Here is a 26,144-nt window from a genome sequence, read left to right as displayed (position 1 = left end):
TTATATATCTAAGTCCCTCATTTCATCTGTTGTTGATTGCTCAATTGGAAACATTTTAGTCACAGATCACGCCCTGTTGAGTTTAGAGATGTTGCCACATATGGAGATAAAGAAATCATATAGTTGCCACTTTAATGTATCCCTTTTGCAAAATCCTGAATTGCAACAAATGTTATAAAATCAATGTTTATATGGAGACCAACTGGTCCTCGGTATCTGTGGGCGTGGCTTGGGAGGCAATTAAGGCAGTTCTTAGGGGTCGGATCATACAGTATGCCTCATTCATCAAAAAATCCAAAGCACGAGAACTCGTGGAGTTGGAAGGGAATATTATATATATTGTAATACTATTTTGTCACGGAAGGTGGAGTTTTGGCTATTCTGGTCAAGACAGTCATACTTTGAGTCAGGGGACAAACATGGAAGGTTTTGGCTAGATATATAAAACAGAGAGAGTCTTTTTCTACCATTCCCTCAGTGAAATATTCTGGTGGTGAAAGTTTTACCTCGGCCGTTGATTTAATAATAATTTTAAAGAATTCTATCTTGAACTTTATAGTTCCACATCTTCGTCTACTGATGAAGATATTATAAACTTTGTGAAACCATTAGAACTCCCTAAACTGACGACTGAGCAAAATAATTCTCTTGATTCTGAGATAAAATTGGAGGAGCTTGGTGAGGTTATTAAGGCCTTGCCTACAGGCAAGGCTCTGGGGCCAGATGGCTTTGCCGCTGAATCTTTTTAGATCTTATGCTACAAAACTGGCTCTACTTTTGTTAGAAGTTTATATGGAATCATTAAAGAATGAAAGCTTCCGCCATCCATGACACAAGCCCAGATCAGTCTGATTCTTAAAAAGTACAAAGGTCTAAGCAAGTGTAAGAGTTACCATCCAATTTCCATGATCCAGCTAGATGTAAATATATTGTTAAAAATTCTGGCTAACCGATTAAGTAGTTATGAAATCTTTTACACATATAAATCAGTTGGGGTTTATTCAGGCCGCAGCTCTTCTGATAACATTAGGCTTTTCATCAATATCATGTGGTCAGTGGCAAATGTTCAGACTCCGGTCACACTTGATGCCGAAAATGCGTTTGATATGGTAGAATGGGATTATATTTTTAAGGTTTTGGAAATATATGGGTTCAGGAATACTTTTATTGGATGGATTAAGTTACTTCATTGACATGATTAATTTCAGATTATTTTACTCTGGATAGGGGCACCCGGAAGGGTTCCCTCTTTCCCCATTATTGTTCTGTCTTGCCCTGGAACCACTAGCAGCTGCAATAAGGAGGGAAGAATATTTTCCAGGGGTGGTGGCGGGAGGTGTGGTGCATAAGCTTTTGCTGTAGTAGATGATATTTTGTTATTTGCTCCGACTCTACTAGATCTATGCTTTGCCTCTACAGAATCATTAATTACTTTTCAAAGATCAGGATATAGAGTGTACTGCCAAGTAACGGCTTTCCAGCCACATGGTTTCCAAATACTTAATGTCTTAATTTTTTATGATTAAAAAAAGAATTGACATTATATCTATTGATTTATCATTTAAAACTTATCAAACTTTTTTCTGTGAAATATTTCCTTGATAATGGCTGCTTGTGCTATCAAACATGGTTTGATATTATCTATTGCAATTGCATTTATACATTTGTATGTATGCCTTAAGTGTCCTAACACCTTTTTAGGCCTTCTGGTTAATACAGTATGGACATAAGGATAGTTGAGTTTTGGTAGTGCACATTTTGGTGCAATTTGGTGTGTGTTTTCTCTTCATAATGCCTATAAAATATTCAAGTATTTAATAATCATTACATTGTTACCTTGTTTCATACCATTTCCTCTTGTCGTGACTCTATACTGCACATCTTGATGTTTTGTGTGCATTGTAAGTTTATTGTGACCTTGGGAGCAACATGTCAAGACAAAGTCTATATAAATGCTCATAACTTGCCTACAAAACATTTCTGATGGAACAGTAGCTCAACACAATTAAATCTGCTACTTTTATGGTATTAATTAGATTTTCATGCGTTTATTAGATAAGATGTATATTCATGATCCATGCATACATGTGCCCTTTAGAAGTACAATTAAAATCTCTCAACAGTTTCCCATTCACATGGTTTTCCCAAAATCATGTCTGACATTGTCCTTGCTGTTCTGCCATTGTCTCATGGAAGAAGTATTCAGTCATGTGTGCGTGACTATGTGACTTTAGTCTGGCTGGGTCAGCGGACTGTTGAATAAAATATGATTTTTGTAAGGAATGATGCTGCAAATGTGAACATCTCTATGGGCTGAAAACAAAGACTTCAATGTCTACAAACTGCCCTTCATGAAGGAAGCCACTGAATAGTGAAATCTAGTGAGGGGTGTTAGTAGATTCCAGTGTGCACATTGCTAGGAGAACTGGATGTTTGTTCAGCCATAAACGTCCCTACAGCTGAGAGACATATGAATATTGATAGGAAAATGGTGTTGGGGGTGTGTGGGAGCAGAGCTGAGAGGGTTCTTTGACGCAGGTCAACTCAATGTTCTGGTTTCACTGAGACTGGAATTTGTTTACGTAGACAATTGATGGGCATTTGATACAGTCCACTCCCTTCCACCTATTCTAGTGGCACCTATTTCTCTTGATACAAGAGGAAGGATCTCCAAAATCCAGCAAAACTGGCACAACAACAAGAACAATTCTTGTCTGTATTTAACTCTTTAAAATGTCCACAATAAAGAAACATCTGGGTCATATTTCACACCAAAATCAAAAGAAGAAAACAAGAAATGTTCAAATGTTCAAAAATCAAAAAATCTCAATCTCATTACTGTAACATGAAATAATATTGTATTTTATTTAAATGATAAACTACATTTGTAAAGTATGGTGATAAGTTAGTAGTACGTTTTGTACTGACTTTAATTTAGACTTGTATAAATAATAATAAAAAAATTATTGTGTCCAGACATCAATTGTAAAAACAGTAAAACATTACAATAATGAGAATCACCATTGAGAAAAATGCACTCAAAAAATTATATAATTAACCTTGATTGAATTTGTGAACGTTTTTATGATATTCTAAACAAAGAGTGAAATAAACATACACCTTTCAATATTTATTGGATGTAAATTATTTGTATCAGATCTTTTAAAATTAGGACCCACAGTTGTGATGTCATTTCCACCACACTACACAATTTTACCCCTTATATATTTTTTCCAAAAAAAGAAGTTAATCAAGTCTTGCTTGTTTTAATTATTGCGAGGCTTACCTCCATTCTGCCCCTGGGTGAGAGTGTGAAAAGTGTTTGAACAAAACTTTACCTTCTAGAAGTCCACAACATTAAAAATGCCCGTAGTTGAAAAACGCCCATATATACTATTTTTGTTTTTGTTTATGGGTGAAATCAGACTCCCACTCATTCTTGAAGACATTCCATCCCTCTGCCTTGATGTGTATAAAGAATGACTAGATCAATAAACATCACAGAGAGTGTAATGCCTTGGTCTTCATTCATTATCCCTTCAACACGCCTTATCACACCCCATGTTTCCCATGAAGTCCAACTAATAAATCTTTCTTAAATGTTTTGGATGGACAGGTTAAAAGAAAGCACAGCTCTGGCTTGTTGATAAGAAAACCGGAACAGCGCCAGGTACTCTGACCTTTCCGACAGGTTCGCCGGCATGATTTAACCCTGAGCTGTTGGAATGTTAATGTTGAGTCAGAGCAAAGAGAAAAATGCTTTTGGCTGTGACACAGGTTGACACAACAGCACCACCATACAAAGCCAAGAGGACACAGAAGTGGCACAACCAGTTTTAGTGACACAAGCGTGCTGTTTGTGGTTGGAAGCATGACTTTTACGAAAATGTTTCTTTTAATGGAGTTGACTTGACTACATTTCACATGAGGTTAATTTTAGTCAACTTCCATCACTTGCTGTTCTGACCAGGTAAGTAAACTTATAGTAAATCTTTACTAACTTCTTCTTACTATACTTTTACATTACATTCACATTCATTCATTTGACAGACACTTTGATCCAAAGTTACTTACTCAAGTTATACATTGTACATAATGTGAAGTATAGTATAGTATAGTATAGTATAGTGTAGCAATAGTTTATCATAGCATAATTTAAATTTTTTACATTGAGTTTTTTGCTGATAGACATTTACTTAGTGTCTAAGGAGAAACAATGCCTAATGCAGACAAACAAATCTCAGCTTGAAATGACTCACAAAAATGTTGTTACATTTCTATTATGAATGTTTGACTGGCACATACTATTTAAAACAGAGTTGGCTGTGTGTATTAGAATGCAAAAGCACTTCATGACTGAGGGGGACAGTTAAAGGGATTGTGACTTGGGAAAAAGAATGAATGAGACCCCCTGAAGAGTGTGAATGCTGTAGCATTGAGAGGCAAATTCCCTCACAATCCTGTGACCTGGAATCTGTAACAAAGCATCAAGTCAAGGAGAGGATCAAGGAAGAAATTTAGGGACTTTCTAAATAGATTCCATCCATCACTCTGTCTAACCAGTTTTTTTTTTATTTACAGTTTATAACTATTATCTCTAGCGCTGACACTTACAAACTAAAACTCTGGTCCAATCTGATTCTTCCATTGATGTTGAGGACTGTAAGCTTGTGTAGCTTGTGTAAAAGCTAAATACATCTGAACTTTGCCAATCTGGTCTCATGACAATTCGTTATAATAATACGAGATGGCACAATCGTTGGCTCTTACAAAAACATGCCATTTTTACTTCCATAGAGAAAAATCAACGAACCAAAGAACGATGTTATTATAATTTTTCCTAGGTTAAACCCCTAAAACAAACCTTAAACCTGACCATGATATTCATAGGTTAATAACTTTTGTGTACCATGGATGGGACGAGGAAGCATATTACAGGTTATTTAAATACATACAGTATATCAGCTATTTGTGTTGCTTAAATAAAATGGAATGAGCAACCAAGTTTGTTCACTGATGTTTCCTTTCTTAAAATGAAGGGTTGGATATGAGACTACATTTGATGCCTGTATTGTATCCATTTGAATTATGGCAATACATTTGTACGATATTTTACGATTTTTACCATCTTGAACAAATTATGTTGTGCAATCCATCAATGCCAAATTTTTTTGAATTTGGCATTTGGCTTTTATGAATTTGTACTATATGAGATCATGTTCTTATTTAACTTATTCATAGTCAGCAATCAAACAAAACACATACATGCTTTGAGAAATAGTCTACATTACTGTTAGTCTCAATGAAAATGTAAGACTTTAGTTACACACTGATGTCTTGTGCCCGACTTATGATGTTCTCTTTACAAATGATTGCTTCTGACTTTTCCTTTGCATTAAATTCAGCGCTATTTACATAATTCCAATCAAAGTTGCATAATATGTCTCTTCAGCCTCATAACATCCATGTTGCAGTTTTTATGGAGGTGTCATGGGCAATGATTTACGTGGTAGTTAAAGCAGTACCTGCAAAACCATACAATCAAAAACGCTTTAAAAAGAGTTACTTATATACAGTTGGCCTACAGTAAGCAAAGGTCACTCTGTGCAGTGATGCATTAAATATACTATTTGTATATCAAATTACAGTTTTCCAGACCTTTAGTTGCCATACTTTATTAAGGTTTCCATGTAACGCAATCCCAGTCAGGCTAAATTCCTTGAACTTGAACCCTTAGGTAGTACTTTCAATGATTTGAGTGAACTTTCGGTGCATTTTCTTAGAAAAGAAGGACATTTGAAACCCCACATTACAGAGTGAGAGCTTTGTTTATTCCATGGTTATCAGCATTCTGCCTGTTCAACCAGTTGAGGCAAAGTGACTGAAAACAAATAATGTTTTAATTTGTTGATAAGCACCAACCTTTATTTTAATCATATTTTACTCTGAAGTAGAAGGCCATTGAAAACAATAATGTTTCTAAATGTGTCTTTGTGCAAGATGAATGTGAAGGGGGAGACTTGTTAGGGTTTAATGTTTTGTTGTGTTACTTAGAAGAGTTTCTGTTTTGTTAAAGGTTTGGGGGCTTAACATTATGGTGAATAGTGGAGCTTGAGCTTAGGTTGTAGACAGGTACATTTAAGAATGTTCAACAGTATATTGCTTGACCTGTTGAGGAATTGCTATGCTAATCAAGGCACAGTGTTTCCAATTAGCAAGCATTAAGCATGCTAGCATTCACTGTACTAGATAGTTCTAGCTAGTGGTAGCTAGTTAGGTTCCTTTGATTTGAAATATTAAGTTTTGCTTACATGGTAATTCTAAGTTCAGGCAAAATTTACATTTTTAAGGTGCACTCAGTAACTTTTGTCTTTGTGTCGTCTTGGACTTACACTGACACCTAGTGGCTTGGATGTAGCATCATTTAAAATTAATAGATTTCAGATTCAGATGTCATTACTTTAATCAATGAGTGAAAGTGTCAAATAACAGGACGGTTACTGAGATTGAGTAGTATTCTTCTGGTCATGTGATTCTAACATGGCAGCCCCCATGTGCGGACCCTCTCCATGTAGAATAAAACAGCTTTTATAAGGTTACTGATATGACTGACCACTGACATTCATTTGAATGTGAGTGCTCATGATTTCCTACATATATTTCAAAATTACAATTCATATCTTTTGGAGATAAACTATTTTAATGAGGAGAAATTAACATGCATGTGTAGAACACAATCCGCAAGTTCTTTTAAATTAAATTAAACTTGAGAGTTTATGTTACTGATTGCCTCAAATTTTTGAGTTCTGCTTATTAGTGTTTGCAGTGTAGTTATGAATGCTGTATATTAGTGTTGGGTGTAATCTGATTACTAAGTGATTAGTTACTGTAATCTAATCACTAAATCCTTGTCATCACATTACAGTTACTGACCTTCATTTAAGGTCATTATACTTTTAAGATTACTTGTTTTACACATACTTCTGGAATAATATGAATTAAGTATAATACATTTAAAATATTAAATTATATGTCCACATGTATCTTTGTTTGTATTTCTGTGACAGCTGAAGGATGTACGACAATAAACAAGGAGGTAATAGACATTATTTTGAATTTTCTGTGAAAAGTGTTTTAGAAAGTAATTTAAATAGGACAGAAATTAGAACTGTGATTAATTTTCAATGAAGTCATCAGCATTATATAATGTAATCATGTCAATGTATTTAATGAAGGTGTTACTAAGAAAACATAGCTTTTTATATTTGCCATCCCTGGTTTGGAGAGTGTGTGTTGTACCTGGGTCTGTAAAAGTCTTTCTCTATTGTTATGATAGTTATCTGTTGTTACAATATACAATTATTATAAATTATTGTGTGATCTCCGTCAAATAGTGTAAGAAACTTTCTGAATTTTGCTGTCATTTTATTTCTTTTTTGAGTGCGTTTGAGTTCATACCAAAGTTATCATGCTTTTACAGTAAGAACAACAATTGTGCAATGCTATCTATGAGACGAGAGAGAGACAAAGGCGAAAGCATCTTTCCTGTCACTCTTATTTGTCGTAATCACTGGATTATTCACATTCAAATGTTCGTGTTTGTTTGTTGTTTAAAAGTTTCGGTGACCGCTTCTGTATAAATGACGTGATTATCATGTTAATGATCTGCCGACTGCCCTCTTTACGTCATATTCATGGTGTCAGTCAGAGCGCGCGGGCAGCTGCAGTGTGTGTGAGTCCAGTCAGAACGCTTTTAGAGCGCAAAAGGAGATGCTTTACATAAACACAGCAGCGCGAGACATCCAGCTTTAACCTTATACAATCACATGTACAGACCTTTAGGTAGGTTTCAGTGTATATCTGACGTTTTTGATTGTATTTCGTTGCGTATCTCTGGTTCATGTAATTGTATGGCATTTAGAATGCTGTAAATGTTTAAAGTTAGTTTTTCTCATATATTTTTTTAAGAGTGCATTTGTAGAAGTCTCTATAGGGTTAAATGCATATTATTGTGTTATTATCTGTGGCTAAAGTTTTTTTGTTTTGTCTTTAAACACATATATGGTTATACGGATGCATTTCTGATGATTGCTGATTTCATATGATAAATAAAACATGTTTAATTTAAACAAGTCTTAATTTAAAGAATTTGGTATTACTTTTAAGACACTCCCTTTACTGGACAATGTTTTTATTTAAATGTTTTATTTAAACATATGCTATCTGCCATTTGCAGTATAGCCAGAGGGTAAAACCGTTTGGCTTGTCTATGCCTGATGACCAGGTGAGCTGTAAAACACTTAAAGCAAATGAGTTTCTACCCAAATGTTTTTTTAATGTGTTTCTCTGTCATCATATCTTATAGTTTAGATTTGTCATCATGGTTACATGCATTCTCCCTCTGGGATTATTTATGTGAGTGTTGGGCAAACACATCAGTGTGTGGTGCCCATCATGACATGATCTTTAAATCCCACCAGATTCTTTCTTTCCGCTGAGACAAACTCCATTGTGATTCCTAGTGTCCCCTTATGGATATTCTGCTAATTTTTAAATATAATATGAAACATTAAGTTCCTGGGTTACACTTTACATTGATGTTCCTTATATTAAGGGTTTATAAAGGGGTCGTTAATGACTAATACATAATTTACAAATGTATTATAAATCATTGATGTACGATTATAATAACATGAATAAAAAGGGTGGTTATCATACAGTACTTGCTAAAGAGTGAGCATTGTATCTTACATGTTATAAATGCTTAATAAGTGTACTAGTCCATACTTGTATAAATTATCAAAACATAAAATGCCCTAATTCATGGTTGATGTCACAATAGCATAGCAAAAAAGGATTGTTGTAGTTATATTAAAATGAGGGATTATGTCATTTCGTTTTTATTAATGACTGTAATATCTTGACTCACATGCATTGTCACTTTCCTTGTCATGTTGATGTCAAAGGAATTGTGCTACTCTAATTTACCTAGTCCTAGTTACCTAAAGTCATCTGCAAAAACACTTTTCAGGTCTTAATGCTCATTCACAGCTTATATCATATAATAAAGCCTGATGACTATTAAACCATACTGCACGTTATGTACATGTGTTTTTAATGTTGGAAACCCCCTAATAAATTCTGCATTTGTGTCCACATTAAGGTACATTTTCATAGGTTACTAATGTTGAATATGTGTTATTAAGCATTAATAACATGTGAGGTAAAATGGCACACTATTTGGTAAGTATTGCATGACAGTTGCCATTTCATGTTGTTATAACTGTATAATCAATGATTTATAATTAATTTGTAAATGAGTTATTGCTCATTAATTAACTCCTTTATAAAACCTTAGCAAAGGAAACTTTCATGTAAAGCTTTACCAGATATTGTAAAACTGATCTTTTCTTGGTTTAATACAAATAACAAAAATGTGTCAAAAAGTACCATGATATTACTAGGAACATGTATCACTATTTGGATATGTACCATGGTAATACCATGGTATTCTTTAAAGCAACATAGAGTAGCATTTAAATACCATTATATATGCTAATCATTCAGCTTAATGTGTTATGGCCTGGCTCAAAATACCATAACATAAAGAGGTCGAAAGAGAATAGTTATTTTGTTTCAACTTAAGTAAAACATACATTTCTCAAAGCACCATTGGACCTTGGTACAACCACAGTATATTTTTTGAAAAGGGCAGTTACCTTTTGATGGATAATATCAATTCAAATTGTGAACTTATCAAAAGGAAGACCTCAGCAATAATAATCTACAATTGTTCAATCGCAATGGCATGCAAATTAAGTAGAGTTGATATGATGTGAACATAACAGGGAAACTACATTTTCAAGTAGTTTATCAGATGGTGGCATTCGTTATCTGATGAGTTCAGTCAAATCTTGTCATTTGGAGAAAAGCTGAATTCACTTCTCATATTGCCTTTCCAGATTTCTTTATTTGGTTGTGAGGTGTAACTACAGCAATACTCAAACAGTGAATATATCACACAATTTTGCAACATCATTAATCTTTTCACTGCATCCCAGACTGTGTCTAAAGAGACTCTATTATATTGCAGCCAACTGTTGTCCACTTGACGCAGATTCTTCCATTGATGACTAGGCGTGTACTTGTGGGGTGGATCTCTGTAATCAAATCTCTGTGTAATATATTTAGACACAGTCTAGGTTTCTGGCCACCTCTTGGAAAGATCTTGATCCCTGATGGGTAATTCAGATTTCATCTTTGCCTCAGGGCGGGACATAAAAATTATACAGTAAACACTTCTAACAAGAAATGACCAACCCCCTAGTGTCCTTTATATGGCTTGTGTGTTGACTTTGGCCGCAGATGCTCTTTAAGTTGGAAGCTTGGATCTTTAAAAGTGTTCTCTGGTCCAGAGTTAGATCTGTGAGAGCAAAACATGGGAAATGTCATGCTCTGCAACTGTCACACTGATTATAATGATAAAGGATCCAAATGAAATATCGGTAAGCTGAAACCTTTTGGACCAGTTTCAAGTCGAAAGAAGCTTCCTTTTGAAAACTATTAAATGTAATGGACAGTGCCAAAAGTGTGTATGTTAGTTATAATTTATCTTTAACGAGGATAGTAAATGGGAATGGATTTAGTTTAGTTTACAAACCAAAGAACCTTCAACTTGTTTATCTTTACGCCCCTAATTGAAGGCACAAACCTGAAAATCACATACTTTGTACTAGTTTTACAAATCCTGGTTTCTTTCGAAAGTCGACACATACTTTCAGCACATTGAGATGCATTGTGTTGCATGAAATGTAGAAATTTTGCTGAGGCGTGCAGCAAGCCAATCAACCTGGAAAATAATGGCCCAATTTTTAAAGCACTGATTAAATCTATTACTAAATGCTCAAAATGTGTCCTTTTAATCAAAAACTAGATTCAAGGTTTGTCTGGGAAATCAACCCTATGGGGCTTGGGAGGGGAGGTTGAGATCATACAGTGTGGATAATTCTTCAACTGAATACTCTTGTGTTGTTGACGTTTCTCAGCTTTTGTCCAATTCATCTCTCAACAGAGAGCGGGATGGCTGGGAAGCCATTCCGTGCCACGTACATCTGGACAAACATCATTAACAACCTTCAAACGCAGGTTGAGGTGAAGAGGAGACGGCACAATCTGAAAATCTATCATGACTGCTTCCTGGGCTCTGAGGCGGTCGACGTGGTTCTGGCTCACATCATTCAGAACAAATTCTGTGGAGATGCCGAGGTGCCTCGTTCTAAAGCGGTACGCCTGTGCCAGGCCCTCATAGAAGCCAGGATTTTTGAGGCAGTGGACACCAAGGTGTTTGGAAAAGAAAAGAGGCAAGCAAAGTTTGAGGACAGCAGCTGTAGTCTGTACAGGTTCCTAAACAGGCCGACCGCCAGCACATCCAGCTTAGAAACCATTGAGAGTGGATATGATTCATCCAGCATACAGATGAACAGTTACAGCCCACACTATCAAAGGTACCATCATCTCACAACTAAAGAGATTGGCCAAATATGACTGATATTTTTTACCAATATTTGCTCCCAATATTTTCTGCACCTCAAAAGAAAATAATGTCTATATTTTCTCCTTGTTCATTGTTGCACACGTGTCATACACTCAGCACCACATGTTTCTCCTCTGACTGGTTAAGGCTAATTTATACTGGGCGAAAAGGCTTTGCTTAGTTCGCCTATAAATGATGACGAAATATAGTGACATTTTTGTTCTGCTGATTTGTTCGTTTGGTGATATTTCTCCTGTTCTCATTCGCCTCTGAAATTCTTGACTGAGGAGAACTCGGCTGGTCGAATGGCTTTAATGATTGGTTAAAACAAATTATAGGTTTGGTTTCTAAGTGAGTTGATACCTGGTTACGTCAAAATGAATAACATTGAGGCCAGTCTCTCGAGACATGTGTCATCACCAGAGAGTTAACAGCCTTCTGTGACGTTACCCTCAACGAACAAATTTTAAAACAACGTTGCGCATATTATAAAAGCTGGCTTCATTCGCCTAGGGTGATTTAGTTCGTCCTGGAGAATTTTTTTTGGCTTCTTCCGTTGTATAAATCAAGCTTTAGGGGGCGCACACAATTCAAATGTAATAAAAAGCGAATTACATATGCATACACTCACTGAGCACTTTATTAGGAACACTTGGGTCCCCAACGTGGTCTTCTGATGTTGTAGTCCATATGCCTCAAGGTATTTCAACGTGTTGTGAATTCTGAGTTGCTATTTTTCTTACCACAATTACGTGAGTTACCGTAGCTTTTCTGTAGGTTCGAACCAGTCTGGCCATTCTCCTTTGACCTCCCTCATCAAGGCGTTTCCATCTGCAGAACCGGCACTCACTGGATGTTTTTGTTTTTGGCACCATTCGGAGTAAACACAAGAAACTATTGAGTGTGAAAATCCCAGGAGATCAGCAGTTACAAAATTCTCAAAACAGCCCGTCTAGCACCAACAATCATACCACGGTTAAAATCACTGAGATCACATGTTTTCCCCATTCTGATAGTTGATGCTCCTGACCCGTATCTGCGTGATTTTATGCACTGCACTGCTGCCATGTGATTGGCTGATTAGATAATCTCATGAATATGTAGATGTACAGGTGTTCCTAATAATGTTCTCAGTAAGTGTATGGACATAATTTATGTCTTAAAAGTATTTTATATAAATGTTATTATTTTATAAACATGTGTAACCCTAGTTATGGACTTCAAAAACAATAAGAAATGAATGTAATGTATTAGACTACAGTAACAGTAAATAACTTTGTAACCGGATTACACCCAACACTGGTTTCTATTGCTATAATCTAATGATTTTGTAATTTCCAATTTGTCAAAAATAAGTAAAAGAAACAAAAAAATCGGCACATCAGTAGTACAAAAATAATTGGTATCGGTTCAATAAACAATATCGGTTGATCTCTACTCACAAAATTCTTCCTAGATCTCATGTCCCTCTCTCTCTGTGTAACAACATCTGCATTCAGGTGTCAGACGAGCCCCCTTTAAATGTTTTACGTTTGAAACTTGAGGACTTAATCTTCTGTTCTTTATGTTAATGTGGCCTTAAAAGCTAAATGAATGTGGTTGAAGCAATTTACTGTATATGCATTTCTGCAAAATATAGCATTAATCTGAAAATACATCACAGGTTACAAAATATGTGGAAAAAACTGATGCAGAAAAGAACATTGTTTTCCACCAATGGAAAGAAAAATCACAAATGAGATATTTTTAATGCCACAATTATTTCTCCTACACAGCAATAAAATTAAATGAAGAGGAAATGGAAACTTTTGGTAAAATCTCCTGATTCTCAGATTTTTCTCTTAAGAGAAAAACTCCAGTAATATGTTGTCTCCTCCAGTGTTTCAGATCACCAAAATGTCTCACATTGTGCTCAGATTTGCCAAGAAACCAAAGTCTGCATCAAAAGTCTTGGAATTTCTTGGAATTATTTTAATATAAATAATTAGTTAGCTGTTCACATTAACTTTATAAACATATACTCTTATAATATGTCAACAATGGTCTCATTTGTGTCTAGTTTTTCACATCTGGACAAAGGTGATACTAAATTAAAGAACTGAGAACTCTAACATGTCTCTAAGCATGATGAAAAAGCAGCCTTTGAGCACAAGACATTTCCTCTGGATCCACTTACAATAGATTACATTAAGATAGGAGCTTTGCAGAATCTCACAAAACTAGTTAATTATTTACTTGATGTTAGTTAATGAGAAAGCATACAGTAAGGACATGACAGAATGCAGAGCATTTCTCAGATTTTTTTTTTTAAAGATTTTAATCTTGTAAATACCTATAAATGGACTGACCTTGCTATTAAAAGTCAAACCTCTACAAATGTCCATGAAATGTCAACATCTCTTTGAATCATGGAATAGAGTGATAGAGTTGTGTAGTTTCGAACACCGAGTCCCTTTTACTGAATACAAACAGTTGAAGCTGTGAAAAAAAAATAAGGTATAAACTTATTAATTTTGTGAACGCAAAGAACTCCAGTTTCAATTAACGGCAAATGGGGTTTATTCACGCAGTGCAGCCGTGAGACAGAGGACATGTCCTGCTCTATTTCTGTGGAAATGATCAAATGCAAGAAACACAATCTCAAAGTCTTCCTTCATGAGAAATAAGGGCTTGTGAGTTAATCAGAGAGCCTTAAAATAATGTGCCAAAGTGAAGAATTTAAGGCAGAAATGTTTTACTATTGCACAATACAATACAATACAATTGCTATACAGGTTGGCTGGGTCATAGTGAGTTTGTATGGCAATTCATCGTCATATTCGTGAAACCCCTAAAACAGGCAATTAATCATCATAATCACAATTATTTGTTTGACAATTAATTGTCAGCCCCTAATTTTCATTATTAGGTTCCCACCTTGTGAATTGTTTTGTTAATAATATGTATGAAATTTCAAACAGTGACAACAGCTTGTCTTATTAGTAAAAATGAAATTTCATGACATCATAATAATTGACAGAATGTGAAATTTGTACATTTTTAAAAAGGTAAAATTTGATTAAAATCATAAAGGAAAATCAAATAAAAATTACAATACACTTTCCACCATCAGAGCAATACTTAAGAAGTTCCAATCAACTGGAGTTGTTATGAATTGGCCTAGAAGAGGACGTGCATCTCACTATATTGTGTGAATACATATGAAGAGGTCCCCTCTCTCAGTTTGCTTAATATATTTTGAAGTTACATTGTGCTTACATGAGGTCAAACGTCTGGCGAGTAAAAACAAAAATGTACTATCCAATGGCGATTTTTTTTCTCTGACATGATCGTAGAGGGTTGTTAACTAACATTAAATGTATCTACTGCATTTATACACTACTCGACACACAATTTATCATCATCAGTGTACAAGAGCAAACAGATAATATTACTGCCGAAATTAGCGTCACAATGATTAATGTAAATTAACGTTAGCGTTACTAGTTTAATTGGCATAACGTTACACTGCTTATGCCTTCACTAGCTAGCTATCGTTAGCAGTCTGAGGTAACGTTAAAAGATAAAAAGCTGAAACTGACATCCTTAGATTTTACCCTGCTTTTCACAATGGTTAGAACATTAAATTGTTAAAGTTACAATATTTTTTGTATTTATTCATTGAAAAAAATGTTTCTATATAAACATGGTGTCTTGTTAAATGAGGCCCTGTGAGAGATTAGTTAGCACCACAGACAGCAAATTTTAGCCAATCACTTTGGCGAGGCAGGCCTTGGCTCTGTTTGTGAACAGCTGTCAATTAAACCCTAGCTGGGGGTGAAGAGCATCATGTATATGGGGAAGAATTGGGGGCACTGTTTCTCAATTCAATTTATTTCAAAGTTGCCTACTGCAGCTTTAAGAGCACAACACTAACCTCTTTATTTTGCTCTCAAAGTGCACCAGATGGAAGTATTTAACTTTAAAATGTACAAAACTTTCTTACGGGGAAGGGTCTAGAGGGTCGGAAGTCCACCACCCATAGTCCCACAAAATCCTGTGAGAAACACTGCAATCGTATGTGAATAAATGCAAATATACCCTAAAAACACCCAGTAAAGACTGCCGTAGACTACCTGCAAGGTTAGAGAATAGTTGTCCAATTTTTATGTGGATGGACTAAGGAATAAGGAATAGTTCACACAAAATTCATAATTATGTAGTTGTCTCTTCCTATAGTCTTTGGGCCAGTATTGATCGCAAAATCTGCACCTCTTCTGTGGCTAATATTAATTTCATAATGATCCTTACTCCGTGAAGTCAAGCAGCAGAAGTTAAGTGACAGTGTTCAAATACTATTGGCCCATTTTAGGGTGAACTAATTATGCAAGACTATAGTCTTACATGCCACTGTTTATAACACAGGGCATTCAACCTTTGCTGTGCCACTTTAAAAAAAATGGGGGGCATAAATTAAGAGTATACACACTTCTCCAGGCACCACTTTACCATTGCTACAAGGATACATGAAACTTGCACAGCATGGACGGGAATTCAGGATTTATAGACAGGAAACTATTTTAGATGAAATATAATACAAAAATAATAATATTATTCATGTAGTTATGCTTTTCTTCCATCTCTATTTTTCAATTTTCTCCTTCAGGACAGAGGGATCTGTGTATTCAATTAACTCACCTGTCAAAACGGATAAATCTCTGGAGGATGTTTTGGGCAATCTGAACATGAACACAACTATCACACCACAGATGATGAATCTGGGTTTATCACAGGAGTGTAAGTTTTAATTGTAATTACAATTCTGATTTTCCTAATGTTATGCAGCAAATACAATTACCATCTCCACAGCATATCTCTACATTTAAATGTTTGTGGTCACTAAGGCAAGCATCGCTGTAACTATGGCTAATACTACTGTAGGTTTAGGGATTTGAACAAACACGTAAGCCTAAATATTGAACATGATATAACAGATGTTGTTGTGGTGAGGTGTGCACTGTTTTTAGGCAATCGGATATGCCTCAATTTAATAGTAAATATATTCAATCAGACTATCTGCAACAATAAAAAAACCCAAGCCAAATCTAGGGACCCCAACATAATCAAGACTTGGGGGTGGGCCCTTTTCACTGGGGCCATTAAGCACCAACCTAGCTACAACCCAATGACCCAGAACACCCTAGCAACCAACCAAAACACCCTAGCAACTGCATAGCAAATTACTAACAACCAATCATAACCCCTGGAAAGCACCTAGAATTGTTGGGCCACTCACATTATTTGCAAAACTAAAATATTGAAAGTTTTAGAATGAAATGCCTTAAAGGGATGGTTCACCCAAAAATGAATATTCTCTCAACATTTACTTACTCTCATGCTATCCCAAATGTTTATGACTTTCTTTCTTCTGCTGAACACAAACTTTTGAAATCTTTATTTGAATATTTCAGCTCTGTAGGTTCATACAATGCAAGTGAATGGTGACCAAAATTTTAAGCTCCAAGAAGCACATAAAGGCAGCATAAAAGTAATCCATATGACTATGAGTGGATTAATCCATGTCTTCAGAAGTGATATTATAGGTGTAGGTGAGAAACAGATCAATATTCAAGTTTTTTTTTACTATGAATTCTCCTCTCTGCCCAGTAGTTGACTATATTCACAAAGAATGCGAATCACCAAAAACAAAGTGAAAGTGGTAATTACATTTAGTAATTTAGCAGTCATTTATAGTAAAAAAGGACTTAAAAATTGAACTGTTTCTAACCCACACCTATCATAATCACTGATTTAAGCACTGGAGTCATATGGATTACTTTTATGCTGCCTTTATGTGATTTTGGAGCCTTGAAGTTTTTCTCTTTGTGTTTAGCAGAAGAAAGAAAGTCATACACATCTGAGATGGCATGAGGGTGAGAAAATTATGAGAGAATAAAAAGTTTTGGGTGAACTACCCCTTCAACACAGTTGTTTGTTGACATTTAACTGTATCGTGACTGTGTTTGTATGTGTTGTCTTAGTGATAGATGAGATATGGCGACAGCAGACGGTGCTGAGGCTTCTGCAGCTGATTGAACTGCCTCTTCTGGAGAGTCTGTTGGAAGGCAGAGAGAGTCCTCGTCCACCCCTCCACAGTATGGACAGCGACCCAGACCTGCTCTATACCAGCAGCTACCTGGACCGCGAGATCCTGAAGGCCTTCAGCGAAGCTCAGTATGTTACAATCATTTCCCCATCTAATGACATAACAAAACTAGACTTTTATATTTTCTGGAAACATGAGTAGTGGTTGCACATGATAGATGCTGTGGTGTTGTGGGTGGTTGCCTGGGTGTTGGGTTGGAGTTTCTAAGGAGTTCGGAGTGATTATTAGCGCATTGCTATAGAGCTTGTTCACAGCAGCGCCATCTTTGATTTGTGACAGGAATGACAACAAGGCTGTGAGCGACAGTTGTACAGTCTCTTCAATGGGCTGTAATGCAGTTTAAAGTGTTTTTGGATAGTCACGCACACAAAATATTGAAAAAACATCTTTCCAAAAACATTCAGTAGACAAATAACTCAAGACAACATGAATTACGGAAAATCAGTGATCTAGGAGCTTTTTACAGCTTTATAACATGCGTGCCATTGAAGAGATGGTAAGTTTATCCCTCACAGCCTCGTTGTCATTCCCACTACTGTGTATAAGGTCTATATGGTTTCTAAGGTTATCTGGGAGGTTGCTAGATAGTTGTTCTGTGCAGTGTGTGTTAACCTCACACCTCTGGCCTCAAGAGACACACTAGCCACTGATGCTAGGAGCTGTAGCCTTTAGCCTCCTTGTTAGTGCACCCGCCTCTCGCGACTCACAGGCGTGTTTGGAGTATGTCGAGCAGGACCGGTTGCTGTTACAAGTCAATAAATTTAGAACCCACCCCCAAGTCTCTATGATATTCTAGTCCCTTGTTATAGTTTAAAAGAAAAAATCGTATGTCCAATAAATTATGCAGAGCTCTCCATAATACATTGCATGATTCTTAGGAATCATTTATGTCTGTAGCCAAATGGTGTCTGATTTAAACAGATACAGGCATTTAAACATATACAGTATATGCTGCAGATTACAGTTCATGTAGTTATTGTGTCCAGACAAAGGTCATGTTTTTCTTTTTGCAATTTCTGGCAAATTAAATATCTCTTTGTAATCTCCTCACGTAGGCGTTCGTTCTCTCTTTATCTGTCTTCTTGTCAAGATTGTTATGTGGATTTGTGTGCTGTATTGGTATACTTTGGTCACATGGTTGCTTTGGTCACAACATTCTGTTATGTCATGAACTATAGGATGGCAATTAGTGCATGTGCTTAATAAATTAGTTTAAATAAAAATGTGATCACTTATTGTTTTTATAGTATAGCAACCATTTTATGAAAGCATATTGTACCTTATTTTATAAAGTGCAATAATGTGATTAGATTCACAGCTGAAGGGGATGCCTATATTCACAATAAAGCAAAGCCACTCAAGAGACACACTAGCCACTGACGCTAGGAGCTTTAGCCTCCTTGTTAGCGCACCCGCCTGTAATAAATCTGATCTATTTATCAATAGTTTTTTTTCTCTCTCTCTACTTTATCTCTTTTTCAGGGCAGATAACTGGTTGTCGGCAGCTGTAGACTGTCTGGAGTTTCTTCCTGATCAATTTGTGGTGGAAGTAAGCCGAGGTTTGGCCAAGTGTGCGGAGGAAACGTCCCAGTACAAGCAACTCCTCTATGGAGTCCTCATTCAGCACTATGGCCAGTCTGAATACCCACCGCTGCTTAGCAACCACGTCTTCGACATCCACTCAGGTGTCTCCGAGCTGCTTGGTAAGAGTTAGGCTGACTTGATTTCATGTAAATTATTAAATGAAATTAGGCTCATTATTAACTGTTTGAAATACTTATTAAGTATTAAACTATGGCACAAAACTCATCCAGCACCACGTGCTACAGACACGAATGATCCCTCAGTTAATGCAGCTTGTTGAGGAGAGGTATGCTAATACTTTTTTAAACGAATGGACTCATTTCTGCCTTGCAGATGATTAAACAGTTGAAAAATTCCCTATAATGTACATGTATGCAAAAAGGGACCATATCTAGTGACCAGAATAACTTACAGACTTAGAGTTGGACTCTTGACTTGAGCCAGTGAGCAACAACCCAGAACACCTAGCAACAAGGGTGTAGCAACTTGTCACATATGGTCACATATACTTGTCACATATTGTGGTTTATTTCTTTAGTCCTGAGATGCTTTATTTTGCATGTTTGCAGTAAATGGGAAGCGAGAGCAGGCACTGGAGTCTCTTCAGCTTTGTCTAAAGCTCCAGGACTCTCGCAGTAGAGAGGAGCTCCGCAGGTTACTGCGCTTCATGGCCCTCGCTGCCAGCACTCAAGAGGTCAAATTACACAAAGAGGTAAGAAAAATCTAGAGAAGACTAGTTGAGATTATTTTATTCACAGTACCGGCATATTTGATGTGAGGGATAAACTTACAGTCTCTTCAATTGCATGCACTGTATAAAGCTGTATAAAGCTCATTTTCTCCAACTCCTTGTAAACATGTTTTTTCAATGTTTCATCATTGGAACGATCCAGAACACCTTAAACAACAGTACAACCCTTTGAAGAGACTGTAAGTCTATCCTTCACAGCCTCGTTGTCATTCCCATAAAAAAATCAAAGAAGGAGCTACTGTGAATAAGGTTCAGGGCAGTGGTACTCAACTGGATTTGTTTCAGGACCCAGATTTTATACTATACGACTGTTTGAGAAACTTTTATTTATAAACCAGTCACACAATAATATAAATGACTCCATAAGCCTGTTGATGGTAATGGAATTTTGGTCAAATACATGTATTTTCATGGTGTGAAAATGTACAACATGCATCAAATTGTTGCTGATATACATAAATGAATATGACTGAAATGGCAAGTGCTAACAATTAGTTGTATTTAGGAAACAAATAAAACCTGTCATTCTCCACAAAAAATATTCTCTCCTCTGACATGTTGAAAGTTTACGACTCCCATTTCGCAAACTTGGATCTCAAAATTATCTCAGAGTTTCCCCTGTCGTAATCAAGACTTGAGGGGTCATTCATGTGGAACATCCAAGTAGAAAACTTGTATTTATGATGATTCCGATAGCACTTGAAGGCAGCACAAGGGCATGTCAAGCAATTTGTCCATGTTGGCATTTGCCTAATTTTGCTAGTTTCTACCATGAGCAAGGGAATTTGTGTCAAATGAGTTTGACTGTGCGAATGGCCTTTGATGTCAACAACCAAAGATTTGGGAGCATTTTCTCCTCCCTTTCAAAGGTTGATGCCTTTATGGCCGCACATTATACATGTTTTTTGTTTGTGGCATATATACAGTGAAATTCTTTTTTTCACATATCCCAGCTAAGCTGGGGTCAGAGTGTAGGGTCGCTCTATCCTAATCACTCTATCACTAGTCTCATTGTAAGAAGCCACAGAAACATAAGCAAACAAATCTACAGTATGTAGACAGAGAATTAAACGAAGACTCTGCTTTGCAACTACATGAATCAGTAAAGACAATAGACAAGTTGTTTATTTGTTTTGTTCTGTAGATAGAGAACAGAATGGCAGTAAAGAGGGCGTTTTCCAATGCCATTGCGTATGGGAAAAAACTAGCAAAGGGGAAAGTTGATCTTCTGGTTCTTTTCATGATGGATAACCACCACGACCTCTTTAAGGTGAGCCAAACCACACTATGCCCCTGAAGAGCACTTCAGGCTGGTTTTTAAAAACACAATGCTGCTGTTCATACCAATGGTCAGCAGATCCCAATGGATCTCAACGGATGGAATCTGATCTATTTGAACAGTGGATTTAACGTTTTTGATTTCCCGCTATTTGCCATAAGCTAAATACAATTATAAATATATATAGTTGCAAGTTGCAATTATCAGGGAAAAGTGGAGAAAATGACCAAAATTGCTAAAATTTGAAAGACCAGATCCTGTTGATGCTGTGGAGACAGTTGTATTGGTAAAACATATTAAAACACAATTCAGAAGTTTAGTGGTTTTCCTTAGTTACTGCGCCAACTAGCATTGGAAATTGTAAAAATTTGGCATGTTTTCTCAAAATGGACTGTTGTTCTTGTGTACCAAATTGTGTGAAGTTTGGACATTGCACTGACAATATACAGGCCAATTAGTCCTTTTGGGCTACACCCAATAATGTATTGGCCCGTATCTACCGAACCACTTGACGAATCAAAATTCTTAATAATATTTTTTTTTCAGATGCATTTATAGATGATTCATACAGTACCAAATGTCACGCTAATCTGAAAATTTGATGTTTTCATTCATGTTTGACATATTTGATGTCTCTAGGATTAATGTTACACAGCTCTAACACTCTGAGGGCAGAAAAATTATAATATTAAGAAGAAAATCTGTACAAAATCAATATACATACAGTAAATGTACTGTACATAAGGCATAATGTACATTCAGCCAGTTATTATCTTAAAATAAATCCCGACAGGGTAACCAGGAACCCAATGCAAAGTGGATTACATGGCTTCTTACGGAGAAAAAGACATAAATGGCTATGAAATATTGATTTGAGTTGATATTTATTTTATTAGCTTATACATTATGTAGCTTAACTTAATATTACCACTAACAAACTAGCACAGCTATGTATAAAAATCAGTTGACATGGACAACAGTCAATTATATAGTCTGCCAGCTGTCATTATATAGTAAATGTTTGACTGCAGTGTGTTGCAATTGACCAATTATAATCAAGTATTCCAGAGAGCGGTGACATAAAATGACATATAAAGTATTACAATCTTAATGGTCTTCACATGTTTAAATATTTTGATAGTAGTCAGCTGTAATTAATTGAGTTCATTGCTGTCTTATAAGCAGATGTTGATGTGCCAGAAATAACCTGACAACAAAACCCTTCAAAATGTGGATTATTTAGAATCATTTCATGATCTTTTTCCCTAGATTCCTGTCACACTGCACAACCTTGTAAGTAACAATCTGGCAAGCATCATTAAGGGAACCGATCCAGATCTCTTTATGGGTAAGAACGCAGTAGAACATGTTGTTTTACCTGTCCATGAATGCCATTACACCATTATATTCTCAGTACTGAATTTACCCATTATTCTGTAATCAAATTCCTTACGATGATCAGATTTTTTTTCATAGTTCATGTTTAGGCATCATTTATGTGAACAAATCAGATAATCCTTTGTCTTCACACACATTTACGAAAAGGATTAACAGTGAACTCTTCCCTCTTTCAGGTACAACGTATTGTCGCCAGCTTACTGGGAAAGATTACATGGAAACAGTTCAGAAAACTACCAAAAAGGAGCTTTGGACTTTGCTTAAAACTATTCACGAGAACTCAAAACTTTCTTTGAAAGAGAAGCAAAGATTATTAGGACAATTCTACAAAGGCCATCCTGAAATATTTGTGCAATATTTTGGCAACAGAATATCCAGAGACTGCATTTAAAAGGATCTTCAGTTATACCAAAGAACTACTGTATAAATGTAAAGAACGTCTTGTATGTTTTAAATATGTACAGTATGTGTTGTAGAAAAACCCAGAACACTACTTTAGATTATGTATGTGCATGTGAGCTCATATGCTGACATAAAGGTCAAAGCTTGAAGAGTTTGAATAAACAGCTTCTTGTGTGTCTGTACTGTTACTAGAATTATATGTTCGAGTGAAGATTTATTGAAAACCCAACACATTTTCTTTAGTTTGTGTCTGCAAATGCTAAAGATAAAACTGGCTGCTCTCAAAATAAAGTTGCGCACAAATCAGTACCCCACTTTGTTTTCTAAAGTTTATACATCTAGCTTTGGAAAAAAAACGGCTTGAGGGAACAACGAAACTGTACAAATCAACATTAGCTGGACAACAAGAGCAGGGTTTAAAAATCATGATGTTTTCAACATGTTTCCCAAACATTGAGTCAGTGCAGTGCAAATGTGATTGTTTCTGAATGAATGTTGCCAGTGATGTCATTGGTTTAGTCAAATTTCTGTCTGGAGACAGTATCAGGATAATTGCACTGCACCCCTTTGAAACTGAGGCTTTTAAAGACCCCATGAAATGGCCTCATGAAAACAGTTTTGTGTCCTGTGTTGACATATTTCCTATTGAGACAGGACGTTTGGGTTGGACATCAAAGGGATCATTCCTTTTAGCCAATAGGCTTTAGCTACATCACATCACATGAACCATGATTGGCTACTAGTCAGTTGCGATGGGGAGGGGCATTCTTATTCTAGAGAGCTTTTGATTGGACAATAATTTGTGTAGTAATAAGATGAATCTTCAATATTTTTGTTCCATTTCCTGGATGGTGAATGTATAATAAATCCTGGATGGTGAACTATGTGAATTTTAAATGCATGTATCTGCAAAAGCTTTATTTTGTAAACTTTTTAGGAATATGTTTGCATATAGGTGGACTAAAAGCCACCAAACTCTAATTTTATAGTTTTTACAACTTTAAGACTTTAAACTTAATTTGCGATACAAACATGAGTCTTTATCATACCTAAAATGTATGGATACAACTAAAAGGGATAACTAGGTGAATCCATTGTTTCTGGTGAAATCTCATAAAACCTGTTTAGGACATGTCTGGGTCTGATTTCATCCCAAAATTGGAAGAAATTATATTTTGCATAAAGAAAATAAAGCCCATTTAATTGCCATTAGGATTTTTGCATTGTGATGTTTTCATGACAATTAAATACCCTCCTATTATCATAACTAAATAATGAGATACCATCCTACAGTGTTGCAGTACTTGAGATCGGTCTTGGTCTCAAGACCACTTTTTGAAGGTCTCGTCTCAGAATCAACCGAATTTATACTCGGCCTTGTCTCGGTCTCAGACAAAGAGGACTCGGGATTTTATTTCAAGATAAATTTAACAAAACTGCAACTACTGCAGGGATTTAACAATGCACATGACTCATTTCGAATTTGACATTTTTGTTACTGATAACGGCTGTCACCCCTTCCCGCCCCCTTCACATCACATGCGCTACAAGAAAGTGAATGCAGGAGACAGGAGAAGAAACTGTGGCTGTCTGAGAGATGTCAGCCAAATCTTCTGTAATACAATTTGGCTACCAAACTAGTGTTTCCTAACCACTATGCCCACTAGTGCCATGTAAGATTATCAGGTGTGCAAAGGAAAATTATAAAATTCCTCAAAATAAATAAATACAATAAAAACACTGGGAAACATCTGACATAAACCACAAAGAGTTAATCTGCAAAAAGCATCCAAAAGAAAACACACAGCAGTATGTTATTTCTGCAACGCTTACCGAGACGGCTGGGACCATGTCAAGCTTTTATCGGCACTTAGAAGGAAGCATAAAGAAAGATAAGTTAAGTGTAAGTTATGCTAGCTAACGTTAGCAATCTGCCTCTAGCTGCATTCCATTCAACTCGGAAAGCCGGATTTTCCAACTTCCTACTGGGAAAAGTGCAATAGAACGCCACTTGAAGTCCGATTTCGCCAAGATACAGGTGCGTGACGTCACAGAATCTTGTCGGCCCCCAGGAATATGTACAAAATAAGTGATAAACATTCACTTTTATGAAATAATATTTTATTAAAATTATGCTCTCTTTTGATAATCGTCCACCTGTAGCACAAATGTTAGCGTTGCAGATTGTTTATGAATTGGGTTTCTAGAAGACATCTCTGGTGACAGTCAAACATCAGCTAAGCTAACGTCATCTTCCGAGCATCTGGCATTGGAATGCCTTTAGTTGGAAATCGGATATATCAAGTACCCCACATCCAATTTGAATGGAACGCAGCATCTGTACATAAACTCATCTTCACCCCTCACCCAAAGAGATTTAGCGAGTATTAGCTAAACATATTAGCTACCTATGTATTTAATGGTTTTTAGGGCACTAGTTTCAGTTGCTTGCCATTTATTTGCAACCAAGCTGTGCGTAAAGGAAGCCCAGGAGTGCCATTTTACAAAAGAACGAAGGACAAAATTATCAATCTATTAATTTGAAATTAATAATTAATAAATAATGTGTTTATTTAATTCATGTTTTAAAATGTACTTATATTTTAAACAGCACATTAATGCTTTTAAACAGCATTTTAAAAAGCATTTGCCAATTGCATTTCTTTATTGTTTGACTTTTCCTTTTATTTTACCATTTGTCAATCCATACCAGCTGCAGCCCAAGTGTGCAAATAAAAATAAAACAAATAATTAATAAATTATCAATCTATTAATTTAAAATTAAAACTTGAATAAATATGACCATTTATAAATGGAAAAATATAAAGACACATTTAAATGTGTTTATTTAATTCATGTTTAAAAATGTCATTATATTTAAAAAATAAAATTGTGCATTAACAATCATTTTAAAATGTCATTAAATGTAGCAATAAATGTGCACATTAATGAGTCTTGTAAATGCACTTTTTAATGCTCTCTAAAATCACAGTTTAAATTGCATTTTAAAAAAGGTATTTTGCTATTGCTATCCTTATTCATTTGCCAATTG

At 35.8% G+C, this 26,144-nt stretch overlaps 1 protein-coding gene and 1 long non-coding RNA gene across 4 annotated transcripts in view; one reads left to right on the top strand and one right to left on the bottom strand.

Annotated features, from left to right (window-relative positions):
• The window catches only part of LOC127661424 (uncharacterized), a 359,800-nt gene that overhangs the window by 180,799 nt on the left and 152,857 nt on the right, over window positions 1-26,144 (bottom strand). The gene's annotated exons all lie outside the window — the stretch shown is intronic.
• Window positions 3,808-24,280, top strand: LOC127661414 (DEP domain-containing protein 7-like). Of its 3 annotated transcripts, none has more exons than XM_052152106.1 (9): window positions 3,808-3,970; window positions 11,072-11,504; window positions 16,179-16,309; window positions 17,554-17,746; window positions 19,161-19,381; window positions 19,832-19,974; window positions 21,158-21,283; window positions 22,562-22,640; window positions 22,867-24,280. In XM_052152106.1, the coding sequence occupies exons 2-9, from the start codon at window positions 11,080-11,082 to the stop codon at window positions 23,079-23,081; spliced, it is 1,533 nt and encodes a 510-aa protein (XP_052008066.1). In that variant the 5' UTR covers window positions 3,808-3,970; window positions 11,072-11,079; the 3' UTR covers window positions 23,082-24,280. The 3 variants fall into 3 exon arrangements, with proteins under 3 accessions (XP_052008066.1, XP_052008065.1, XP_052008067.1); XM_052152105.1 differs by lacking the exon at window positions 3,808-3,970 and adding an exon at window positions 7,715-7,842; XM_052152107.1 differs by lacking the exons at window positions 3,808-3,970; window positions 21,158-21,283 and adding an exon at window positions 7,715-7,842.

Source organism: Xyrauchen texanus, chromosome 21, assembly GCF_025860055.1.
Source record: "Xyrauchen texanus isolate HMW12.3.18 chromosome 21, RBS_HiC_50CHRs, whole genome shotgun sequence".
In the NCBI taxonomy this organism is placed as follows: domain Eukaryota; kingdom Metazoa; phylum Chordata; class Actinopteri; order Cypriniformes; family Catostomidae; genus Xyrauchen; species Xyrauchen texanus.
The sequence above is the reverse complement of the archived record's forward strand: the minus strand, read 5'-3'. Positions and strand labels throughout refer to the sequence as shown.

What these genes read in the sequence shown, in the direction of transcription:
- LOC127661414 (XM_052152105.1), top strand. An exon ending in TACAGCCCACACTATCAAAG is followed by an intron (nt 11,505 to 16,178) that starts GTACCATCATCT and finishes TTTCTCCTTCAG; the next exon opens with GACAGAGGGATCTGTGTATT. An exon ending in AGGTGTCTCCGAGCTGCTTG is followed by an intron (nt 19,382 to 19,831) that starts GTAAGAGTTAGG and finishes GCATGTTTGCAG; the next exon opens with TAAATGGGAAGCGAGAGCAG.